Genomic DNA, 19,609 nt, shown 5'->3' on the forward strand with positions numbered 1-19,609 from the left:
AGTATGAAATATCAAAAAGATTTTTATTTCTTTAGTTTTTTTTTTTTTTTTTTTTTTTAGTTCTTTAACTGCTACAATAGCCTCAACAGTCTCTCTCAATTGTGTAAAACATGTATTTATGCAGTATGTACCCCTGAAGACAGAAATGTACTGTGAGATGAATTAACAATAAAATAGATTTATGGGCCAAAGTTTCTCACATGATGCAAACAGAAATGTACAACTTTATCATTGACTAATATTACATTTTGGCTTGTAACTTGTACACTTTTTCAACTTTATTTGATTACGATTATCATTTTTGACTTATGTACTGTTCATATACTGTGGACTTTGGACAAAAGCATGTGCCAAATACCATAACCATAACCATTTCTTTCTTTACAGATATTTCTTGTGGGATTTATCTTGACTGGTATGATTTATAACCTGGCACTGGCAGCCATAATGCATGAAGTAACTGAGAGGTGAAGGAAAAGTGAAAGAAAGGGCAACGATATAACAAAGGCCTAAGGCCTCTAGCACCTTACATTTAAATTCAAAGGGGCTTTATTAGCATGACTGTTACCTTAATCCGATTTAGTCATTCAAATACACTGCAAAGGCTAAAAATACTCAGATTTCCCTAAAGCACACAGCCCCTGATAAAGAGAGGCCAATGGACATAGATCAGTCTGCATATGGTGTACATCTTGTTTCTACAATTCCTATCAATTCAAACAAAGGTATTGTGATGACAAAAGCAGAATAAAAATTAATATACCACAGGTTTAATGTTTTTTTTTTTAACAAAGCTCTACAAAACTTACATGGTGGTTATCTTTGTCTTTACTTACACACAAATCCATAAATAAACAAAATAAAAAAGATATCTGACCTTATAAACCTCGCCATAGGTCCCTCCACCAACTCGCAACTGGATCTCAAAGTCGTCCTGGGGGTTTCTGGTGGAGATGTCCAAGGCAGCTCGGTTGTGGGAGTCCATCATTTCTCGCTCATGGTATACTACACTGCTACACTTATTAGAGCTCCCAGCATGTGGGTTTGTGTAAATGTGTGTGTGTGTGAGTGTGTGTGTGTGTGTGTGTGTGTGTGTGTGCTCACCCAACGCACTGAAGAGTGAGCCTCACTCTCACACATTCACCTTCCTTCTTCTTTTAAGAAAGTTCCCTCCCTTGTTCTGCCTTTCACATGGTTTCTGTATGGCTCATTTACAGATTATTTCCTGCTTGTGTGTATGTGTGTGTGTGTGCGTGCGTGCACGCGTGCCTGCGTGGCGTGTGTGTGTGTGTGTGTGTGCTTGCTTACTTGTGATGTGAATCTGTGGGTTTTCTGGTGATAGTTATGCATGTCTGCAGAAGACAACGTCCAATTGCTGCAAGGCTGCACAGGTTTGTGCTGAACATGGCAGTGTTCTAACTTCCTGTAATTTATCATCACTGAGAAGTTCGACACTGACAAGATTGAAATATCCAACTTGAAACACAACTCTAATCCTGCATCTTCCCATCCACACATGCAGAATAGAAGGTTGTGTAACTGCTCTCCAGCTCCACCTGAAGAAAGAGGAAAGAAATATGAAAATGGAATAAGAGTTTGGCATACAACTCCATACAACACATATCCACACACACACACACACACACACTGTTCTGCATCAATCTTCTGTACATGGACATATCTGTCCATTGAGGAGGAAAAACCTTTAAAACATTTTACGTCTTCAGTTTGTTTGCTGTTATATTTCATTCTTCAAAACATTTTCACAGATGTAAAGCATACGTTTCCTCTCCATTCCTCCATAATTTAAAAAAATATATAAAGATAGAATGAATTAATCTATGATTGTTGCTGTTACATCCACCTGTACCAATAAAATAGTACTGTAGGTACAGAACTGCATTAAAGACAATGTGAAGAAGACTTTCCCCAACAAAGTTACAGTAGATCTGCATCTACTGAGTGTTTTTATAACAGCACAGAGTGCATAATGTATGCTGTATTTGTCTAACCTGACGTACTGTAGGACCTTAATCAAAGTAACATTCTTGTCTTTGTTCAATAAGCAAAAGTCAGTAAGCACGGAAAACACTTTAGGCTAAATTAAACAACGCATTGAGGTTGCAAATGGACCCTCAAACTAGGCCTACAGGACACATAACACATATTAACAATTGCATTATGCAACGTAACAATTAGCCTACATTATTTTCTTCATATAAGCCTACTCACTGTAGCCTATATCTCAATGCCACCAACATGCCAGCAGCATTTAGCCTACCACTAAACCTTTTGTTCCATAATTAAAACTGCCTGGAGAAAAGTGGATATTACGGTAGCCTGACCTATAGCTTATGTGTAGGCCTACATTTGTCCTATGGTAAACTAAATTGAATAAATTGATGATTGTTTTATAGTGTAATCCAATAAATTAACTGAACAACATACAAATATCCGACATTTGAATCAGGTTATTTGCTCATCCCTCAATCCTTTGCTCCCAAGATGATGTGTTTCACTTTCAACCAACAGACAACCGCCATAAATGCTTTAATTGTACTCCTATCCAGGCGGCGGCGACAACTTGAAAAGCTAACAAAGGAGGTACTGTAACTTCCGGTAAATTGCCAACAGTACATCCTTCCGTTCCCATTCTCCTATGGTAGCGAGCCACTTTGCACAAGTATCAGTAGTTACACGTGTGGATTTTATTTTAACGCTCGCAGAAAAACACACTTGATAATATGAGCTCGTCGTTTGAACAAATGCGAGCAAATGTAGCCAAGCTACTTCGTGGGATTGACAGGTAGCGTTCTCGTAACAAATGGAAGGAAATATTTTACTAGCTAACTATTGACTGCTAGTTAGCTAACTAACTGCTCATCCATGTTAACGTTTGTTAGATTCAGCTGCCATGGGACTAACAGCGTTGCTGTAATCTTTGTACACTGGAATTTGTTGAATTAATTAGCTTATACAATCTTGGAAAACACTAACGTTAACAACATAATTTCAACCATTCAGGCATAGTTTCTTGTCTTGCGTTTTAAACATAACGTTATGTGTTTCTTCAGCATAACGTTCTCATTACAGTGTGTATGATAAAGGGTAGACTGTAATATCTACTTTTCACTTTATTGATGTAGGCTTTAGAGGTAATGAACAAGTTAAATTAAACCAGCATGCATCTCCCATCTCAGCTGGCATGTTTTGAATGCTAATGTTATCCTCAGGTACAACCCGGAGAATCTTGCTACTCTGGAGCGTTATGTAGAAACGCAAGCAAAAGAAAATGCTTATGACCTGGAAGCCAATCTTGCTGTTCTCAAACTGTGAGTTCCTCAACAAGTGCCTGCAACTCTTCATTATCATTATTATATGGCTCTTCACCATAGACTGTAGTATACCTTCACCATGCTAGTAGAACGCTCCATTGTTGTAGAGTATGTGTCTGGATAACTTGTCTGATTTTTTTTCTCTTCTTAGCTACCAGTTCAACCCAGCGTATTTTCAAACCACAGTCACCTCGCAAATCTTGCTCAAGGCTCTGACAAATCTCCCACACACAGACTTCACCCTGTGCAAGTGCATGATTGACCAAACACATGTATCTTTTTGGAACCTGTTTAGACTGTATGCTCTTGTGGTTATATGTTTCTCTACAATTTATCTTTTAAAGTTATTAATGAGTATCTTAAAACTACTATTACAAGGATGCAGTCTTCATGAAAAGGAATGCCGTTAATGTACTTGTACTTATAGAGGGCTTGCCTGTTATAGGTTACCTAGACCTCAAAACTACCTAGTAGCTGGGTTCCTTCCTACTAATTTGTATTTTGACCAACCATTTGAAATTTACAAAAGATTTCCTTAAAAATTAGATTAGCTAGAGGAAAGTGGATAAACTCGCAATTTGTTTAAAATGTAATGTAACTAAGGTTGATGAAAGTTGGTTTATTTGCATAAACTCAGTTATTTGCATTTTACTGTTTCCATAAACTGACATCCTTACAGTTGTGAAGGATGTCCATTTTTAGTTGATGGATGCAAATGTGCGTACTTGCATTTTCATCCATGTGCTTAAAATATATTAGTCATTTAGATGGAAACACAACGGTCTACACACTGCCTGGAGAAAAGTTTAGTCTTTTCCAGATGTTTGATTTCCTTGACTACAGTGTCGCAGCAGGAGGAACGGCCGATTAGACAGATACTCTACCTGGGTAACCTTCTCGAGACGTGTCATTTCCAGGCATTCTGGGTACGGCAAAAAAAACATCAAGTGACTTATTTTCATGCACTAATGCTTTTCAAAATGCCCATCTGTTGTCTAAAAATATTTTTCAGTGGATTTGTCTACTAAATATTGTCTTGATGTATGACATGGATGATGTCTGTTTGTATATACATCACAGACTAGTCTGGAGGAGAACAGGGAGCTTATTGATGGCATCACTGGATTTGAAGATTCTGTACGCAAGTGTGAGTTACAATTTTGCCACATTTTAGTAGTTTTTCTTGATTTAGTTTAAGTTCCATTACATGATGCCATACAGCAGCGGTCCCCAACCACCGTACCGGGCCACGGGACATTCCTAACCGGGCCGTAGCCTACGACATGAGTTTAAAAAAAGAAATGCATGCAAACTAAACTCAATTTAATTCGCAATAATGTCAAATTTTTACATGACAGGCCTATATGCTGTTGTTTAATTGCATGCATGTTTGCATTTTGCAAGGTCTATTTTCTTACGTCTTACGCCTTCAAAACTTTACATATTGCCTTCAGCGCTGCGCAGCCTCAGGTCAGCTCACTTCACTTGATCAGTTCTTTTAACGGTAGTGCCACACGGTTAGCTAAACTGCTAGAATGAGCAACAAAAACAAGCATCTTTAGCAGGTCACTGGCCAGAGTGTTTGAGTTATGAGAGCCGCTGCAGAGATTTCTTACAGAAAAAAAAATCACCGTTAGCTGCACATTTTAGTGATGAGGACTGGGTGTCAAAACTCGCTTACCTGTGTGACATATTCGGGTTGCTTAATGACCTCAACCTGTCACTCCAGGGGAGAATGACGACTGACTTTAAACTGGCAGATAAAGTCGCTGCATTTAAAGCAAAGCTTGATTTGTTGGGACGACGAGTGGACCGAGGTGTATTTGATTTTCCAAACAGTAGTGGGGGTTTTGGGAGAGACTGAGGCAGGGCCCTTTCTCTCGCCGCTGGTGCGCGATTACCTTGTTGCGCTTTCAAATGAATTTGAGCGTTACTTCCCATCCTCCAAAGATCCACGGCAAACCAATGAGTGGGTCCGCAACCCATTTGTCAATATCCCGAATAGTCCTAACTTGTCAGCGCAGGAGGAAGAGCAATTGATCGAAATAGCAAATGACGGTGGTCTTAAGAGTGTGTATGAGGAAACCTCTCTGGCGGGTTTTTGGATCAAAACCAAAGCAGAATATCCCGAGATTGCCGTAAAAGCACTGAAAACGTTGCTGCATTTCCCACCACGTAGGCCTATCTATGCGAGGGCGAGTTGTTCAATATTCATAGTTCATATTGTTCAATTTTCACTTCTTCAAGTGCTCATTTTTAAAGAGCTTTATTCCATTTATAAACTATTTGCTAAATGTATTTGCTCGCAAAACAAAACAGATTGGCTGCCTACTACCATATGGTTATTATTTTAATTGCGATAGCCTTATTAACATAGGACTAGGTACTCATTGTTTGCTTATTTTATTAGACATTTGATGAATAGCCTACTGTAGTTGATTGGAAGTGGAGGGGCAAGTTTTCGAAGGTGTTTTCAACTATAATATAAAGGTATATCATACTATGTGCATCTTTAAGCGCTTTTTTTTAATGACGTTGCGTGTCGAGACAAGGAAGCTCACACGTGGGTGCATACGTAAATATGCATTCAGTTGATCCACCACGCCTACTCCTGCTGTTTTACAGAAATAGCCATGATTCCCCATTCCAAAAAGGACAACTTTACTTCATTGTTAGTCTATATCAAAAGCGGCTGTTCACTTTGTGAATGACGCTATTTTCAGCGTCTTTTTTTATTCTAACCGTGAGTTCTTTGGGGCAGAAACGAGAACGCGCACACATCCTGAATTACTTACACCTGGCTTGACATAGTCGCTCCTACTGATCTTGGATTGGCGTTAGTGAAATGAGTTAAGCTAGGATGACCAGACAACGCAATGTAAAACCTCGCTTTATCACTTATCTTGGATGTCTTAATTCTGCCTTTGTGAAATACCCCTCTGGACTGTAACAGTCTTGCGATTGTTACAACAGTATATCTGAAACTGGATATCAGATAGTTAAAATTGTAATCACTTTACCAGTTAAGAAACTACTCCAAATGGCTATGATTGTCACTTGCCATTTGCCGACAGGGCAGTTTACGCTAGACTTATTATTATTTTTTTATTCCAGAATAGTGGACATACAGAAAATCTATGGTCATATGTTTTAAATGGCCATTAGAAATGTGCGGTTCACTGTTATATCCGTTGACACCACGAATAAACCGCAGGTTGGGCAAGCCCAGCAACAGCAACAAAAAGAACATTGTTAATAATTGCAGGAGGACGAAATAAATCTCGGCAAATTTTGTCAGGTAGTGGCACTATTTTTGCAGACTCGTCGGGTAATTCCATTTATGCTGCTAGACATAAGCGCTTAGACCACCTGTAGCTTATGTGTCCTTTTTTTCACCACAAGTGTTTGCATCCCTGAGAACAGAGTTTGCCTAGAGGAAGCATATGTGCAGGTATGTGTGGTGTGAAGGCATGCCCAGGCCTACATAAAGTGAATTGCCCTTGTGGTTCTCTCAGTGCATTGCAGGTGGGATGCCACAGTTGAGTGATGAGAGTGCCTGCAGCACAAAATGTGTGTAGAATTGTGTAGCAGCTAGGGAGATAGTGTTTTTTAACAAATTGATATGGTCTGTACAAAATAGTCACTACTAGTTGATTCATCTTATTCAATCTTGGAAAATATCAACACACTTGTACCATTTAATGTGTTATTTTTTGTCTCTGTTTTCAGTTATCTGCCATGTTGTGGGAATCACCTACCAGAACATTGATCACAGGCTTTTGGCTGAAATGTTGGGTGATCCATTGGGTAAGAAGACGCACCCTGAACATAGATGTCTTTATATCATAGAATTTTAGAAAGTCTATTCCAGACATGGAAAGTCAGGGAATTTTATCATTGTGGGGACAAAGTCATGGAATATCAGGGAATTTTGAATTCAGAATTGGTGTATCTCTGGTTATTAGCTTTACTGCTTGCTTGAGTAGTTGTGGTTAGCCCAACTTTGTTCATTCAATACCCATTTATTCATCTCCCGCTCTAAAAAAAAGTAAAAGATTATTGAACGCTACGTGACTGTTCTGAAATCTTGTACCCTTCATTATAAAGTAGGTCATGAAAATTCATTTTTTTTTTTTGTCAGAGAAAAAGTCATGGAATTTTACATTTCACTTAAGAGTGGGAACCCTGCAATGTAGATCATTGTTCAAACAATTTGAGTAAGGTCAGAGAGACAGGCTGGACTACTTCTAGGAGACTAGACCCAGGGATGACCACTCCGAATACTTTTAAACTTTTAAACTTTATGGTGCAAACAACAATCACTGTGTCTTCCTCAGAGTGAAACCATACTGGTAACATTGCACAGATAATAAAGACCTTTCTCCCCTCCCTCTGCCACGGCATTGGTTAATGGCAAACGTAGAAAGTAATGAATTACATTTACTCACGTTACTGTATTGACGTTTCTTTGTGTATTTTGTATTTTTTAAGTAGTTTTTAAAATTGGTTATTTTATTTTTACTTGATTACGTTTTGAGTGAAGTATTGTACTTCGCTACATCACAAATCCCATCCGTTACTGAGAAAAAAAAAAAAAAAGTTAAGACAACAACCGAAAGTAAGGGAAAAAATTGCGCCCGGAACCACTACAATGACAATGATCAGCATGTAGCCTACCATAGGGCATGAATCAAGCTGGCGCCAAGTCTTTCTGAAAGAGATGGAGATGGAGGTGGATCACAAGATACCTCAGATTACTACCTGTGTAACCTGGGAAAGTGTATATTTCCGTTCTTTCAATGGGGTGTCTGTCTCAGTTCGATTGCGGAGATATTCAAGCAGTTTAACACCATGTTTTTCATGTTTTTAACGTTTGTGCTCACTTTTCTTTGGAAAGAAGTTTATTAGCAGCCATTTCCCCTCATTTTGATCTTTCTTTCCTGTTTTTGCCTTTATTTTTTGGTAATCCGACTTGGTTTTCTTGGAGAAAGACATTGCACCAGCAGCACAACAATTAGCAGTCCACTGCTAGCAATGCTCAACTACGTAAACAAAATGAGATGCCTTATGAATCATTGTGCAGGCGGACCAAACCATTTTGCGCTTTAACAAGGGAGAGTGTGAGAGTGACCAGGGGTGTCAAACTCATATTAGGTAGTGGGGGGGCTGTCATGGTCATTATCATTTTTCTGCATGGGTATCAGAGTGTTTGATTAGATCACTTATAAGCAAACAAGTAGCCTACACAGTAATGTACTAATGATGTCATATACTGATCTTTCTGTCTTGAAATGCCCTACTTCCATGTTAGTTTTTCTGCTTATTCCTTGCTGAGGATGGTTTGTAGTGTTAGGTTTAATCAATTTGTCATATCATAAAAATATTGCTTATAACACATTGTTGAAGACAACTGGATGTAGATATCTTTTTTTTTTTCCCTAATTTTCCCTTCCTACCCAAAACATCTGGGGGGCCGTATGAAACCTGCTGGCGGGCCTGATGTTTGACACCCCTGCCTTAGACAGTCTTCACTGTTTTTTTGTGTACAAAATGTAGTCAGTCAAACTTTACATTTCGTCTGACATTCATTTTGACATTTAATTTGGTATTAAATATTCAGGTAAAATAAAAAAATATTCCAGACTTTTCAAGGGCCCTCTCCTCCATTGGGGCCCTGTAATCAGTCCCACTTTTCCCACAGTCCGAGACCCTTGGATCTGCTGAACCCCTTTACAAATAGAGTTTCTCTCTGAAACTCAACATGGGCCTGCCTCCGATGCCTCTGAGCAGCTTTTCAGTTGTGCTGGATTACTGTTCACTGCAAAGCGAGCAAGGATGAGCACAATTAACTTTGAAAATCAACTGCTGCTCAAACTTGGAGAAATTTTTCACATAGATCTGTTTCTCGCGGTCACCAAGTATGTCGGTCCGGAAGAAAAACAGAAAACAATCGGGTTTACCTAGTTACCGAGTTGCTGCAGCCAGGCAGCTCACAAACATGCCCTCAGAATGTAGCGCTGTAGCCCCCACACACACACACACACACACACACACACACACACACACACACAACAAAAAGTAACTAAGTGACTTTTACTTAACGTAACTTTTACTTTTAAATGAACTACTTTTTACTTTTACTTGAGTACATTTTCAGATGGGTAATTTAACTTGTACTTGAGTAATATTTCATCAAAGTATTGGTACTTTTACTTGAGTATAATATTTTTGTACTTTTTCCACCTCTGGTTAATCGTAAGGGGTATATTTGCAGCAATTAACTAGTCAGAGCACTCAGAAAGAAAAGTAAGCATCAAGTACATCTTTGGTCAGTGTGAATTTTAAATGCAAAAGAATCAAAATAAAAAAAAGAAATAGTAAGAGAAAACAAGAAGGATACAAGGACGTGGAGTGGCATGAATGCGGAACTATTGAACGTAGCCCCATGCAGAGAGACACGCTCACAGGACCACTTTTCGGGTGCCTCACCCTTGCGGTCTCTAACTAAAAAATATTTCCAATATGCCTGTGCGTATTATCTCCAAAAACAAGGTGTCAGTATGGGAAGTTGTTTTGCGCTCTTCTATGCATGTTTAGTGATGGGACTCTGGGAGGAGAAGTTTATCTACAATTCCCTCAACAACAGATTTCTACCCAATATCCCCTTGTGGAAGAGATCCATAGACGATGTGTTTTTTGTTTGGACTGGAAATCTATCAGAGTTAAACCAATTTATGGAATATATTAACTGCACCACCCTCTTCCTTAAGTTCAAGAGTGAGCATTCACTTAAAAAGGTAGATTTCCTCGACCTAACTATACGGAAAAATACCCAAGGGAATCTGGAGACAGGAGTAGTAGGAACATGCTTCTCAGAGCAGATGGTCACCACCCTAAGAGATCGATTAAAAACATCCCAATCGGCCAATTCTTGCATCTAAAAAAACTGCAGTACTGAAGCCGACTTTGAGAGCGAGGTCGTGGAGATGGCTGGTTGATTCCGTGAGCTGGTTGATGTCGAAGCTGACATCTCTGCAGCGTATCAACGAGCCAAATCTGCCCACAGGCCACACCACCTGGAGAAATCTAGGCGTGTTTCAGCTCTGTCTCTGCTTCTCCACTGAATTCTCAGATTTAGGTGTAGAAATAAAACACATCATTAAATGTGTTACAAACTGACCCATCTTTAAAAGACATATGAGCAGAACCCCCTTGTTTTCTTTTAGGCGATCCTGCTCCTTAAGAGACAGACTGGTACACACATCTATGAGCCCTCCTAAACAGCTGACTTGGTTACCAGTTCCACCCCATGGTTTCTATAGGTGCGGTCGTTGCACTCACTGTTCCAATTCGAACAACACCAAGCTCTTCTCACCCACACACTGGTAAACATTACAACATCAATGCGTTTATAAACTGTAATACTACACCCATGTTGTGCATATTTTGACATGTCCTTGTGGGTTGATATATGTTGGGCAAACGCCCACTCAAACAGAGACCACCCTCAGCTACATAACATCCTGGACATTGGACCCACAATGGCCGCCTGCACTACTCCACCTGCACACTTGAACACTTGCACACTTGTACACTTTACAACTTGGTGTTGTTGTCCTGAAAACACAACACTTCTGCTGCTCTTACATAACTTGCACCACTATGCCACTTTTTTTTTATTACTTAGGTCAAACAGTATTTTATAGTATTTTACAGTATTTGCACTAGTATTTTATTGACTGTCTATGCACAATTTCAACAAAATTTTGCTGCTCTTATTTTTTCATTATTATTATATGTGCCCTCTTATTTACTTATTTACTTACTTTTTTGTTTACTTGAATGTTATGTTTGTCTGTGGACTTAAAATTGGTCAAATATGTCTTGTCTTCACCGTGGGATAGTGAGAAACGTAATTTCGATCTCTTTGTATGTCTGGAACATGTGAAGAAATTGACAATAAAGCTGACTTTGACTTTGACCTTTGACTTTGAGAATTGCAGAGCACAAAGCCGCTTTACGCAATCATAATATGGACTGTGCAATAGCGTGACACTATGTCCATGCAAGTCATGGCTCTTGCGCTTCTCTGAAATTCTGATGGATTGACAGACTACTACCTCCCCAACGAGGTGGAGACATTGTCAAAATATTGCTTAAAAGAGAAGCGTTTTGGATCCACAGTCAACACAGTTGAGCCCCATGGTTTTAAGGCAAGACACTACAGGTGAATAGGGTAAAAATGTTAAATAATAGACATCACCATGAAACTTCCTCAGTTGATTACTTACACAAGTATGAACAAAAAATGTATTGCAAGATTTGGACATTCAAATGTTTAATTATGCACATTAGGCATTATCTCATTAAATATGCACAATTTTGCATATATTTTCAGTAGATCTGAACATATGAAATTATTTTTTCATTTTGTTTACACACAAGATGAAAATAAAATTACAGAGGGATTTCAGGATCTCTGCTTTCATTACCTAGGAAATCAAAATATACTGTCCAAAATTGATTTTTGCCATATGTTTTGGATTAAAATGTCACATAAATCAGGCCAGGAATGATTAACATTATTAACAAATCCCTCTGTAAATATCTTCAGAATACTGCTAAGTGTATAACTGGAAAGTTTGGTGTACATCGTACATAGGCTGAGATGTTTCTACTGGAAAATGAGAAACTCAATTTGAGAAAACAGCCTTGGAAAACAGCCAATGAGATTCCGTTCTCAGCCTAGACTCGCCTTTGAACTTTCACGATTGCTTGCGGATACAAAGGAAGTGTCCATATTTGGATTGTACAACGTTATGCAGGAAAAACGGAGCTTTCCAACAGTACTACACATATGTTTCGTATCACGGAGTGTATAAATACTCTTTTGATCCCGTGAGGAAAATTTAGGAAATTTAATTAAAAATTCACAGACAACATATGTTCACATTCATGGCACAATTCAAACGGGACCAGAAAATAATTATTTTCTCACTTTCACTTGCATTGACGATTTTTCAATCTAGAGGTCCACTGGGGGTTTAGCGGATGGGTGGGACTTACCAGCTCTATCGACAAAACTACCCAGATCAGATGTATAACGTTATTTGATGGCAGACTCTCTCAAAGCACTCGGCTGATATCATGAACATTGTCAGATAGCTTTGTGAGAGATTTTCTAACATTAGTGTTCAAAACTCGACAGTCCTTTGGATGTGCTTCAAACTAACATATCCCAACATATTTCGAAATTTTAACGTGCTTATTTGCGAAAATATATGAACAATGCAAGTGTTCCTTTTCTAGCGTTGTCCGTCATCTTGGTTGACAAATTTGGCCGGCTCGCAAGGTATCCTGGGTAATTACAGTGCATGAAAATGCACTGTTCTGTTATCCGAAGTCTTCTTCTTCGTCTTCTTCTTCGTCTTCTTATTACAGTGCATGAAAATGCACTGTACTGTTCTTCCTAGGCAACTTCAACAGCTGCTTCTTATTATTCTGCTTACCACTTTTTCCGTACGCTATTTCTCTTGAACAGTTTAACTTAGAAACTTCATTCAAACTTTGTAACGTAGGTATTCAAACGGACCAAGCTGCTGTGTCTTTTCAACTTTGAAACTTTTATACTTTTTAAACGATTAAAGAAAAACTTATTAAAAATCCCCATAGACTTAACATTGCCGGTTGTGACATCATAGTACGGCCGTTAAGCAATTAGAATCCTATGGCAGGTGTTCAGGCCACCTGCAGCCTCAGGCTTTAAGCATACAATCTGGGTCAATTAAGACTACACATCCTATTCAACTGTTTCCTCTGCCCAAAACTGTTTCAAAATAAAAGTCCTCACTACAATAATCCACTGTTAAACAATGTAACCCATTAAACTACTGAACTTTTTACATTCAACTTTGAAACTTTTAAACCATATACATTCAACTTTTCAACAGTCTACTTTTAAACTATATACATTCACTAGCTGTCTATCAACAACTTTTAACTTGTCATCAACTATGTCAACACTTTTCATCAACTATGACTCCTAACCACTGTAGCTAGTTAGCATGTTAGCATAGTTAGCATTTTTAATAAAACTGCTAAAAATTATTAGCTAGGTTAACTAAGTCACATGGTTAGCATAGTTAGCATGTTAGCATTGTTAGCATGTTAGTTACCATAACTGCTAAAAATGATTAGCTAGGTTAGCTAAGTCACATGGTTAGCATGCTAGTTACCATAACTGTTAAAAATGATTAGTTAGGTTAGCTAAGTCACATGGTTAACATAGTTAGCATGTTAGCATTGCTAGCATAGTTAGCATGTTTATCATTACATTACATTTGGCTGACGCTTTTTTAGCCAAAGCGACTATCAACATGGTAAACAGTTTAAGTTTTAGAGCAATTCTCAACAATTTTAGGACAATTTAAAAACATTAGAGTACAGTAAGAATAAGTGCATCAGTGAGTGCTGTTTTTAACAGTTACTTGTCAGTTTATGACGGCTGGTGAGTGCTAGGATCAGTAAGACTTGTTGTAAGTGTTGCTATGATAGGAGATGTTCTTTAAAGAGCTGGGTCTTCAGGAGTTTTTTGAAAATGGAGAAGGATGTCCCTGCCCTTGTAGGAACTGGCAGTGTGTTCCACCAACGAGGAACAACAGATGAGAAAAGTTTGGATTGGCTTGAGTGTACCAGTGATAGAGCTAGACGTCGTTCGTCTGAGGAGCGCAGCGGTCTGGAGGTAGCGTATGTCTGTATGAGGGCATTCACGTAGGTGGGAGCAGAACCTGAGACTACTTTGTAGGCAAGCGTTAGAGCCTTGAATTTGATGCGGGCCGCCATAGGTAGCCTACATTCAGCTCAACTATCTACATTCAACTTTTAAACTATATACTCTGTCTCAGGCTTTAAGCATACAATCTGGCTCTCTTAAGACTACTATTTCCTCTGCCCACAACTGTTTCAAAATAAATGTCCTCACTACAATAATTCACTATTAAATAATGTAACTATTTAAACTAATCAACTATTTAACTGTTCAGCCATTTCAACTGTCAGTTGTTATCAACTATGACTCCTGCCAACTGTTTCCAAATAAAAGTTTGTTTGGCATTTTATGTTAATATACAGTATGTTTATATTTTCATGCACTGGTAATTTCCTTGAAATTACATTTTCTAGTTTTATCTCCCACTTCGCTTTAAACCCGCATCGGACCTCACTATAGTTTGAGGGTTGATTATAAGGGGAAAATGGCACTACCCCTTGCTCCCTAAAGTAATGGGACACCCTACCTCTACACGTGAACATGCAAAAACGAGGGTTAGGGCAAAAATCTAGGGGAAGGGGCCCAAACCATATTGAAACAGAAAGGTTAAAATATGTAGCATACTCAAGTCATTTTGTAGTGATGCCTCTTGCTTTAATTTGGGTCCTTTGTCTTCTCTTTGATCTCTAGACACTCAGGTGAAAGTGTGGATGAGTAAATATGGCTGGACAGAGGATGAAGAGGGTATGATTTTCATCTTCAACCAGGAAGAGAGCATCAAACCCAAGAACATTGTGGAGAAGATTGATTTTGAAAGTGAGTATGATCTACCTCATATGACCCATTTGGTTAGAAAGCATGATGGAATGGTGGAGCTGTTTTTTTCCCTTTTTTCCCCAACAACCTAAATCCCTCAGGAGGTCATCTTTAGTTGTGGAACATTGACTTGAGCAAATGAGCTATGCTGTAGCTTCAGGGGCATTACTATGTCAAGGTTTATGCTCCAAAATGTCATGTCACCAATTGAGATGTAGCGGCTGATGTCATAAACCATTACTGGCAGGAAAGTTCAGAGCGGTGCCAGTCTTTTAACTGGAGTTTAAACGGCAAACAGGTAGGAAAAACTATATGGTCAAGGCATTAGGCAAATAGGCTTCTGTACTCCGGAATACAAAACTACAAAAATAAACTTCGGAAAGACAAAAGTTTGTTTTTAAAGAGCGCCTCAATGACCGAATCATGGCTTTACCTGTTGTCAGTTGAGTTCATTTAATGCAGCTCTAGAAACACAGTCTAGGCTATTTTATCCTAAATAAGCCATGAAGTTGACTGAAAACGGTAGTTACGGTCGGTTTCCACACAGCGAAACACCTCGTGAATTTTGGCCAGCGAATTATCATCTCGGGGGCGTGACCAAAGTCCTTTTAGGCAAGTCCCTCCACTCAGCAGCCATATTGTAATGCTTTTTGGGCACTTATCGGGCATCTATTTCGAGCAGAACTGCGTGTGCGCAAGGCTACACAAATCACGACACACCAACCTCGCTCCATCTGCGAGATCACAACACATGATTGGCACAATGTATTCACAACATTCCACATGATTGGCAAGATGTATTCCCATTAGTGCTGTCAGTTAAACGCGTTATTAACGGAGTTAACGTAAACCCATTTTAACGGCGTCAATTTTTTTTTTATCGCAAGATTAACATTCTTTTTGGTGTAACAAACTGTCGTTTTTTCACAAGCTGTTGCAACAACTAGTAACGTTAGAACAACTACAACACCACACTGGATCTAGCTAGACCGTGCTGCATGTACACGCCCCCTTTTAGGGGAAAGGGAGCTGTTTGAATAATGGAAACCATGCTGCATCGAAGTGGGGAGCGAAAAGGGCTTATACTTACTAAATCTTGAAACACACATGAATAAAAAGCACAAAATAAGGTTGTAAGAGTTATCTGTGTGTTTATGAGATTAATGTGACCATTATGTTCCTCTGCTCTTCCTAGTTTAGCCTACTAACAGGAGTGTGACGAATGTAGGCACAGTCAAACTGCCCGTGGCTGACTATAACTAAGTTCGGCAAGCTTAACTTTACATGTCATAACCTCAACTAAACATAAGTCACACATTCATTCTATCATTTGTAATATGAACGTAGCCTTTTTCCTACAACTAGGTGAGATAATTGGCTACGCTTGTTATACTGAAGTTCCACAGTTAGCTAGCTAGCAAGCTAACCGTTTTACATGGGATATGGTAAGTGTAGCTAGTACGTGCTGAATGGGTTGTAATGTAGCCTACATAGTTTCGACATGAGTTACATACACATAATTCTTCATAACTGCCGTGTTAGTAAAATGATTGAATGGCCTGTAAATTAATAACTAGATGTAACGTCAGGCCTATAGGACTATAAAATGGCAGTGCACTCATGTTGAAAAGTTCCTTATTTTCAACTGAACTCAAGATAATGAATATAGTATTTTATGTTTGTTATGCCCTTTATTAGCTATATTTCTGAAGAATATATTGTTTTGCCTCAGGTCAGCAGCACATCTTTTAAAATTTGATTTGAAATAATCAAATAGACCTACGTCTTAAAGTTAAGTTAATGAAGTAACTTGCTTTGCTTTCATTTGAATCCTAATCAAAATACACAATTGCTTTATATTGTTAACATGGACTCCTGGAAAGTTCAGAAATGCAAAATAATAGAATTTTAATCATGCGATAAAATATGTGATTAATCGTGATTAACTATAGGAATTCAGCGATTAATCGTGATTTTAAAATTTTTAATCGTTTGACAGCACTAATTCCCATGTCAACTTTTGGTGGCAGGGGCGGAATATGTGTAGATGACTACTATGTTTGCGTTATAATATAAATATAAAATATATATATATATATATAATAATATTTTTAGCCACCTAAATTGACCAGTGCTTCGTCTGAGAAGTAGGTAGGCAAATAAAACGGAGATGTAATAGGCTACTGGGGGGATTTTGAACTTGCATGTTTTATGCACTTTTTGGTCAAAGAAGACCTTCCTCTACATCAACAAATGTTAAGTGACACCCCACCGCTCCACTCCGAGGGTAACCTAAAGGGTTGCTCCATGTTACGAGTCAGGGCAAGTATGAGCCAGCACCGTTTGTAATGGGCACATAAAGCATTACAGCAATAGCCTACAGCAAAATAACTAGGCTAATGAAAAGTATAATACTGTCTACTGTTTGGTTTGTTCAGTAATGAATAATGTGTGTGTGGTTGCTGTGCTAACCTGACAACTAGGCTAATTTTAGATTATCTTATACTGACCAGAGTTAGTATTATCCTGGGGGTACCCTGACAAGTTGAGACTTGACGTGAGATTCCAGCCTAGCCACCACTCGCATTCAAATTGATAAATGACTTGCTTTCCGTCGAAATGAGTGTCTGTTTTTAACTAGTACGTTCATTTCATAAATGAGGTCCAATGTATTTCTGATGTTTATTCTGATGTTCATTCTAATTTCTTAAGACTTGACAGTGTTAATTGACATTTCCTGCCAACCATTATAGCATCACTGAAACCTGGTTCACTTCTGATGTCACATCACATCTTCACATCACCTGCTTGACACTTATGTCAAATTTAATTACTAAAAAAAAAAAAAACTTGGAGCACTTGGGGCCAAATTTACAGAAGGTATTTAGCCTGCAATTTTCTGGATCGACATCTAAGGGCTAAATAGGTTAACACAATCTTTATTTTATCAATGACACCCTGAATCTTAAGTGGAGTGAGTGGCTTTCAGTGCAAACTTTTCCTGAAACACTCTTTTCCTCCTGAGAAGGAAAATGAATCCAGGCACTCCAGGAAAGGTGACTGAGGAAGGTATATTTAAAAAGCCTTTATTTGTAACTGGCTAATCCATAGTTTAAAACGCCAACATGTTTCGACCACACTTGGTCTTCTTCAGGGCATGTACAAGTGAATGAGGACTTAGGCCTCACCTATATAGGGTCAAGAGGTCATATGACCAGAAAAGACGTAGATACTCTACAACAGGTGATCCTTTGCACATTAACACAGCAGAAAGAAAATGAAAAAAGAAAAGAAATGTAAAATAAAAAAATATATTAACAAAATACAGTGATATTCACATCAGTAGGCCTACATCACTATAAAAAACAAGTGAAATCGTTGTCTTCATTTAGACCAGGATATTCCATAGCATTCAGGCGATGTATCCAGAACGACTCTCGTTGGTTCAACCTCTGTAACCTATTGCCCCCCCCTCGCCAAAGGTCTGACATGCTCAATGCCCTGTATAGTTAACAAGGAGTCGTTCTTGTTGTGGTACTCGTTAAAGTGTCTAGCCATGGGGTAATCTTTATTCACCACTCTGATGGCATATTTGTGCTCAGCAAGACGGTCCCTTAACCGTCTTTTTGTGCGGCCGACATAAAAGAACCCCTCCTCATGCCATATATCGACATGCCAAACGATAAATTAGAAATGTTGTGTTACAGTTAATAAAATCCCTTAATTCATATGTTTTGTTGGTTCTTGCGTCCAAAAAAACATTTGGATTGGTTGACATTGGCACAATGGGGGCAATGCATACATTTAAAAGTACCTATAGGTTTTCTGAGCCAGGAGTCTTCGCTCAGGTGGGAGGTATGAGCGCATTAACTTATCCCTAAGAGTAGACGCGCATCTGAACAATATTACTGGAGGTTCAGGAAACACTTCTCATAATTGGCTATCACTCTCAATGATCGACCAGTTTTTCCTTAAAATGTTTTTAATCCGGGCCGCGTGTCTACTGTAAGTAGTGACGAAGTATGGGGGTGATTTATTAGTCCGTTTATGTGTATTCTTCTCAAGTAGAACGTTACGTTAAAGCGCCTGCGCTTTACTGTTAGCTTGGGAAATAACTTCTGGCCTATACGCCCTATCCGAAAACCTCCTAGCCATTGACTCGGCCTGTTCATTGAAGTCGTTGTCTGTCACAGATACGTCTCAAACGTTGGAATTGGCCGTAAGGGATATTCCGTATTAGGTGCGGGGGGTGAAGTCTACTCTTTTCCTCCTCTCCAATTAGATTAAAATACTGCTAATTAAATATTTCACAACCATTTTGAATTGTAAGCATTGTCTTCTCAGTTTTAAGTGATCACCCTAAAGGTCAACCTAAAATGACTGGCGGGGTAAAAACCTACATGTGACATTTCTGTACAGATCCACGTGTTGGATGTACCATTTATATAATGCTCCTCTCCAATCTCTCTCTACAGGTGTGTCAAGCATAATGGCAACATCACAGTGAACCCCACTTACTCACAACAACACATCTCTGGACTTTAACTCAATTTTGCCCTCATCAAGAAAACAAATCTTTTCAATAAACAATCAGTTTGACAGTGTTTTAGTTCTGTTTATTTTGTGTTGCTTTGACAAGATTATTTGTTTTGCTGCATTGCAAATATTTCTATTTGTATATGCCTGGTAA

At 38.7% G+C, this 19,609-nt stretch overlaps 2 protein-coding genes across 6 annotated transcripts in view; one reads left to right on the forward strand and one right to left on the reverse strand.

The window, feature by feature from the left end:
• LOC125308004 (mitogen-activated protein kinase kinase kinase kinase 5) overlaps nucleotides 1-988 on the reverse strand; it is a 38,407-nt gene extending 37,419 nt beyond the window's left edge. For both annotated transcript variants that reach the window (XM_048264190.1, XM_048264191.1), the window contains exon 1: nucleotides 878-988. In XM_048264190.1, coding sequence (XP_048120147.1) covers nucleotides 878-988 — 111 coding nt within the window. The remainder of the gene's footprint in view (nucleotides 1-877) is intronic.
• eif3k (eukaryotic translation initiation factor 3, subunit K) lies at nucleotides 920-19,523 on the forward strand. Of its 4 annotated transcripts, none has more exons than XM_048264253.1 (8): nucleotides 920-1,000; nucleotides 3,234-3,332; nucleotides 3,487-3,607; nucleotides 4,184-4,261; nucleotides 4,416-4,482; nucleotides 7,065-7,142; nucleotides 14,794-14,919; nucleotides 19,395-19,523. In XM_048264253.1, the coding sequence occupies exons 1-8, from the start codon at nucleotides 954-956 to the stop codon at nucleotides 19,424-19,426; spliced, it is 648 nt and encodes a 215-aa protein (XP_048120210.1). In that variant the 5' UTR covers nucleotides 920-953; the 3' UTR covers nucleotides 19,427-19,523. The 4 variants fall into 4 exon arrangements, with proteins under 4 accessions (XP_048120210.1, XP_048120206.1, XP_048120207.1 ...); XM_048264249.1 differs by having other exon boundaries at nucleotides 978-1,000; nucleotides 4,187-4,261; XM_048264250.1 differs by lacking the exon at nucleotides 920-1,000 and adding an exon at nucleotides 2,632-2,806.
• The last annotated feature ends 86 nt before the right edge of the window (nucleotides 19,524-19,609 follow it).

This window comes from Alosa alosa, chromosome 15, assembly GCF_017589495.1.
Source record: "Alosa alosa isolate M-15738 ecotype Scorff River chromosome 15, AALO_Geno_1.1, whole genome shotgun sequence".
In the NCBI taxonomy this organism is placed as follows: Eukaryota; Metazoa; Chordata; class Actinopteri; order Clupeiformes; family Clupeidae; genus Alosa; species Alosa alosa.